The sequence below is a fragment of the Ochotona princeps genome, chromosome 11 (genome assembly GCF_030435755.1).
Source record: "Ochotona princeps isolate mOchPri1 chromosome 11, mOchPri1.hap1, whole genome shotgun sequence".
Classification (NCBI taxonomy): Eukaryota; Metazoa; Chordata; class Mammalia; order Lagomorpha; family Ochotonidae; genus Ochotona; species Ochotona princeps.
In genome coordinates this window covers 1831417-1838467 of record NC_080842.1, presented here as the reverse complement: position 1 = coordinate 1838467, position 7051 = coordinate 1831417, and the positions used below count along the sequence as shown (strand labels likewise).

At 34.8% G+C, this 7051-nt stretch overlaps 1 protein-coding gene across 1 annotated transcript; it reads right to left on the bottom strand.

Moving 5' to 3' along the window:
- Positions 1-4727: 4727 nt before the first annotated feature.
- LOC101519239 (putative vomeronasal receptor-like protein 4) lies at positions 4728-5606 on the bottom strand. The gene has a single exon (XM_004599670.2). It carries the CDS (start codon positions 5604-5606, stop codon positions 4728-4730), a length of 879 nt encoding a protein of 292 aa, XP_004599727.2.
- Between the last annotated feature and the right edge of the window lie 1445 nt (positions 5607-7051).

Sequence of the window (7051 nt, the reverse complement as noted above, 5' to 3'; positions counted from 1 at the left end):
AACTGCCTGGTGTATATCTTGAGGCCTGATAATGCGATGCTTCCATGTCTGCTTCAGTTGTTTAAGATGGCTTTAGCCACTCGGAGCCTCACGTGCTTCCACATGAATTTCAGCACCAGTTTTTGAAGATACATTTTTAATTAAAAGGCAGATTTCTCAGACAGAAGACAGAGGGGTTTTTAACCTACTGATTTACTCCCCTAATAATCACAAAAGCCATAACATCCTGATCAAAAGTGGGAACCAGGAGATTCTTCCAAGTAGGGCCATCTTCTGTTTCTTTTCTAGTTCCAAGCAGAAATATGATTCAGAAATGGTATCACCAGAGAATAAGCCAGCACTCACATAGGATGCTGGCATTAGCAGGTTGACGATTAAACTAATACAACCACTGTGTTGGCCCCATACCATCATTTTTTCCTGATCTTAGAAGACTGTCATAAATACTTTGATTGGGTTGCAATCAACAGGATAACTATTTTAGACAGAGGTGGTGCTTTAATTACATAAATTACACTAATTCATCAACATGATAAAAGTCCACCTCCTATTTTTTTTGCTTTTGTTTTCCTTTATAGATTTGTTGTTTTCCTTGTAGAGATCTTACGCAATCTAGGTTGTTTATTCCAAGTTATTTCAGCTTCTCAATAGGGTTTTTAAATGGGACTAATCTTACAACATATGTCTCAACCACAGCATTGTTATTTTATGTAAAGTTTTTTCAGTTTGGTATATGTTCTACAACATTACTTTATCAAACTCCCTTTTGAGTTACAGTTGTCTCTCTATAGATTTGATTACCCTATATAAAGATCATTGTCAAGTGCCAGCAAAGATAGTTTGAAGCCTGCTTTTCCATTTTGTATCATTCTGATTTCACCTTGTATAAAACCTCTAGTATATTATACAGCAGTAGTGAAACAGGGCATTTTTAGCTGGTTCCAGATCTGGTGCAAATGCATTCCATTTTTCACCAGTCAGTATGATGGTGGATATGAATTTTCTTTTTTAAGATCTTATTTACTTTCATTGCAAAGTTAGATATATACAGAGAGGAGAAGAGATGGAGAGAAATATTTTCCAACTGATGATTCACTACCCAAGTGAGTGCAATGGCTAGTGATGTGCTGATCTGGAGCCAGGGGCCAGGAAGCTCCTTCAGGTCTCCCACACAAGTGCACATGGCCCAGGGCTTTGAGCCATTCCCAACTGCTTTCCCAGGCCGCAAGCAGAGAGTTGAATGGAAAGTGGGATTAGAACTGGCACCCATATGGGATCCCGGTGTGTTCAAGTAGAGGACTTTGCCGCTAGGCCATGGTCCCGGGCCCATGATAATGGACATGAATTTTCACATACTGCTTTGATTGTGTTGAGTAATTTAATGCCTTTTTGTTGAATAGATACCTTAATTACTATATAATCTTTTTAAACAGATTTTTTTTGTAACATCTTGATTTGGGCTGTTCTTGGAATGGTCATACCTGCACATTTTTTCTTCCCTTTGGTGCATAATATCCTTTTCCATTTGTTCACTTAAAGTCTGAGAATCTTTGCTGTCCAGGTTTGTTCTTTATGGGCAGCAAATACACAGGGGTTTGCCTTTTAATCTACTCTACTAGTTTGCACCCTTGGATTTAATAATAGAGTCATTAACATTCAAGATAATTATTGGTAAGAAATGACATTTTCTATCATTTCACATAAATATCCATATGGTTTATTTGAACTTATTATTGCTTTCACTAGGAGATTTTCTGCCTTCCCCTTTTTTCATTGTGACTATTATTCTCTAGTTCTGTATATAGGGCATTCTTAAGCATTGCTTGTCAGGATCAATGGAGGGTGGAAAGTTCCCTCTATTTCTGTTCACACTTCCTTATTTCACCTTCATTTGCAAGTAAATGTTGGCTGGATACAGTATTGCAGATTCAGTGTTACTTCATGACATTCACTATGTCTTTCTCTATTCTCTGCCAGCTTGTAGGTTTTATAATGACAAACTAGGTTTCAATCAAATTGGAGATCCTCTGAATACAATCTGGCATTTTTTTCACACTCATTTTAAAATGTTTAAGTTTTAATGTTGAATAATTGCCTATAACATGTCATGATAAGGAACATTCCTGCTCATGCCAATTAATGGTTCATTGTGCTTCCTGTACTTGGATGTCTCTCCACATTAGGAATATTTTCTGCTAGCATATCACTAACTATGCCTTTTATACATTTTGTGTTTCTAAACCCTAAGGAACTCTAAGATACTTATATTTGGTCACTTTATAATATCCCACTTTTCCAAAGATCATTTTCAGTGTCACTATTTTTTTTTTTGTCTGAGTTTATTCCCAAGAATTTGTCCTGTAGCTTGCAAAGTTTTACTAATGTGTCATCAAGATCATTGTTTAGGGTTGACACAGTATTTTCTTTTCTTTTTTTTTTTTAAGATTTTTTTTTTTAATCACAAAGTCAGATATACAGAGAGGAGGAAAGACAGAGAGAAAGATCTTCCATCTGATAACACACTCCCCAAGGGACCGCAATGGCCAGTGCTGTGCCGATTCAAAGCCAGGATGCAGGAACTTCTTCGAGGTCTCCCACATGGGTGCAGGGTGCCAAAGCTTTGGGCCATCCTCAGCTGATTTCCCAGACCACAAGCAGAGAGCTGAATGGGAAGTGGGGCTTCCAGGATTCGAACCAGTGCCCATATGGGATCTCGGTGCATTCAAGGTGAGGACTTCAGCTGCTAGGCCACTGTGCTGGGCCTGCCACTGTATTTTCTGCTGCACATATGGAATTCTTCATTTGCAATATTTCAGTTTGATTATACTTCCATATATCTATCTCAGAAATATTTTTTATCCACATAATGTATGGATTTTTTTTAGCTCTGTAATATGTTTCTTCTCATTTTCTAGTAATATTATGCCCATTTTCTGCAATTTCTTTAGATACATTTCATTAACCTATTCATATTCTAATATAGAACTAACATAATGTTACTTTGGTGGTATCATATCATCTTCCTTGCTCTTGTTCTCACATTTCTCCACCAAGTTTTAGGCATTTGCAGAAATTTTTCTGGTTTTATTTTCTGGTGACTTTCACTTCTCTTAACTAAGTTTCTTATGCAAATATGAAATGGTGTATGCTCTGCACCAGGGAACTCTAGGAAGTGCTCAGGGTGGGGAGAGCACTGCTTAAGAAAAGACAACTACTAGCAAACTGTTTGCTCCCTTTAAGTACATAAAATCATGTTCAAAGAAAGACTTCTGGACTATAACTTTGAGCACACATAAGTCAAATACATTAAAATTAATACAAATTACTTTGTGCTTAAAATTAAAATCATATAAATCATACATAAAATCATATAAAACCATATATAAATATACATAAATCATATAATTATATGATATACGCAATTTATGTCTAAATCATATATAAAATCAAATATATGTGTATATATATATATATATATATATATATATATAGCCAAATCTGGATTGTATTAAAGAAGTTAAAGAAAGTATTACATTAACTTTTTTTTCAGATAATTTTTTTTATTTTATAGATTACATTGCTTTATGTCACAGTTACATAGGCTCTGGATTTTCCCCAACCCCTCCCCATGCCCTTCCCCCCTGGTTGATTCTTCCACCTTATTGCGGTATTACAGTTCAAATTCAATCAAGATTCTTTCTTTGCAAACATATACCAAGTATAGAGTCCAGCATCTTATTGTCCAGATAAGTTGAACAGTTTCTTGGTGAGACCATTTCTGGTCTGAAGTTAGAGCTGGCAGAATATCATCCCAATCAATTAAGAGTGCCAACATAACATCAACAACAATTTACAACATTATGGAATTGACATGGTTTTGAGTAACCAATATGTTAAAAAAATGCAAGTTCTTAGCCATATCTTGTGATTAGCTCATTGATATTTCAATTTTAGTTTATATACAGAATCGGCTGCTATACCCCTTAAAATGGCTATAGGATACTATTCAGCGGTCTCGTGTCTATTTTTATTTTAGTATTTAGCCATTTGTTTTGTTGAAGTATAATTTTGCTGAACTTGGCAGATTTTGGGATAATCTAGACTGGCTTATAACTTTTATTGCGTAAGTTTACACAGTTGACCACAAGACACAAATGCGTGCATTCAGAAATTTACTTTTTGACTGAGTGAAAAAAAATACTTAAAAAACTATCTATATTATGTAACCTCAAAGAACAAGAAGAACCAACTAAGTGAGAAAAGAATAATGATCTACAAACAAGAGTCATCTTTCCACAGCTTATATAGTGTAACAACAAAAATAAATATTACCCGTCACAGATGCACTTTAAAGATAGAATTGGATATTTGTTTAATAGGATTTCAGCAAGCAAAGGCAACTTTAGATTACTTTCTGAAGTAACAAGACCTAAAGTTTAGGAGTCAAAATGAGCTTCATAGGAGTAAACTCAGAAAATGTTTTCCTAATCAAAATTAGGAAAGTATATGAGGCAAAAATGTCAATACAGGGTAATGGCTGACTAAGAAATGCATACATTTGGAAGTATCAAAGTAAAAATAACTGAAGCACACGTTAAAATACATATTAAAATTCTACACATTTATATTACATGAAAAATTCTAGATTTATGTATATTTCATTAATAACACATTTTATCTTTCAAACTCACTTCATCGGCATTATGGTTATTGTCAAATCAGTCACTTTATTTCAGAAGACCAAGCATTCTTTTATCAGAACTAATGTGTACCAAAGGACTGACAGTGGCATAGATATTTCCCACAAGCCTCTGGATATCCAGGACCATAGGTTCATACTTCCACAAAATGGTTGATAAAGATGAGATGATGATATCTAAACAGTACATAATCACAAAGAAACTCACCAGCACTAAGACAGTACAAGTAGCCCTTTTTGCTGGGCAAATTCTTGGGAGAATGCTCATGCTATGAAGGTACTCAGACTTCCTCTGATGCCTACATAAGAAAATCACCATGTACATGCTGGAGAATAGCATGATTCCTACAAAGAAAACACTCTGGGATAATTCAAGCATGAAAAATATTTTCCTGATGACAGAGTTCATTGAGGAAAATGAACAGTATTTACTGATATTGAATAGGTTGGTCCTGTTGGAATGAGCTACCGTATAGATGATCATATTGCTATTGGAAGACAGGTTGAGGCACCACATACAGAAGACAGCAATGACGATATAATTTGTGAGTTTCTGTTTGAATCTTGACAAATAGAAGGAGCTGGGACTGATGGTGATGACCTGAATGATGCTCAGGAGACAGGTAGTAGAAATAGAGAGACCCCTCATCACCCTGCTCAGGTAGAAAAAAAGCTTACACTTCAGTTCATTGGAAAAAGCTAACCATTTGAACATATCTGCAGATAAAATATCCAGTGTAACAAGCAGCATCATTAGATGCACAAAGGCCAGGTGACAGGTGATTATATCAGTGGGCCTTGTCCTATGAATCTGGTGGATTGTGGAGGTATAAAAGATGAGCAGGAAAACATTGGCTAATATTCCAATGCCAGCTTGGAAAAAAAACACATTTTTAAATAACAACATAAGTGAAGACTTTGTTCATCTCAGGGTACTTGAAATTATGCAAGCTATCTGTAATAAAAAAAGACAAACCTCATGTCACCATTGAACTTTATTTTGTCATGAAATCATTGCAAATCATCATTTCTATTTTATCCACTTATTTTAATCTCTGAATTTGTGGTGGAAACTCTTGTTAGTAAAAGTTAACTATTTTCTGTATCTCATATGAAAGTATGTCATCATATGTCATTTTCAGCCTTTTGCAGACCTCTCTATTTGTGGCTTTCTCACCCAGAGACAGAATCTTCTATCCACTGGTTTACAATTTCCAAATGTCTGCAAAAGTTGTGGCTAAACCTGCACAAAATTAAAATTGAGAAACTCAATTTGATTTTCCCACTAGTCTATCAGGGACCAAGTGCTTGAGTTCTCCTTTATTGCTGCTGAAGTGCATTAGCAGCAGGAATTTCTATCAGAGGTATGCAGTAACCAGGCCTTGAAATTCACTTTGTACTACATGCAAGTGATCAAATTTCAGCTTAATCACAATGGTTTTTTTTCCAGGAAAGATGCTTCTGTCAATGAGCTTCTCTCATGTGGAACACAGTACGTGTCATTTAAGTAGTGCTATATTATGAGTTGCAAACTGTACTGTTATTTTATGACTGAATGTACAGTTATGGTTGCCTTTTGTACAGATTTCAGAACAGGAAAATATACAGGAAGATATAGAGTTATTTTTATTGTGTTAATAGCCAGCGTATTTTCTTGAGTAGCCTTTTAAGACACATGACATCATTAACAACTTGAAAATCACCTGAGAATCTCAGATGAATAGATATGTTTGAGTGGACTGATAGTAATTCATTCATGGAATTAAATAGCACAAGAATCAGGCTGATAAACCTCTTTCCTACCATTATCAGCTTTGTTTAAGTATTATTTTAAATAAAAGGGACAGATTCTAGAGGCATAAGTAGGATAACCATCCAATAGCATTGCATCACTACATGTGTCATCTATTCTTTTGGACACAGAATCAATGCAGGTACAGCAAAACACAGAGTAATGAGGGGGGATATAGAAATGCTTGCAAGTAGAATTTTCAGTGCCACTAAGAAAAAGCATAGGAATAAAAATATCACTGAAGATTTAAATAAATGTGCACAAGATAATAGGATAACATAAGTTATAGATTTGGAAACAAATTAAAATTCTCCCTAAAGATACATTTTAAAATATTCACAATAAAGTAGATACCTGGAAGGGATAAAATTGTGCTTTAAGAACTAACTGAATGCACAATCAGCTCAGGTATGGTATATCTTATAAGAACAAATTAAATGGAAATAAACAACAAGTTAAATTGCAAAAAAAGAGAAGGAAAATAAATGAAATATCAACTCTAGTAAACTAAACAAATATATTCACTGAGGCACTTATATAATTTATAAATGGAATATTTC

Coding starts and splice junctions, on each gene's coding strand:
- LOC101519239 (XM_004599670.2), bottom strand. CDS start 5,606: ATGTTGTTATTTAAAAATGTGTTTTTTTTCCAAGCTGGCATTGGAATA.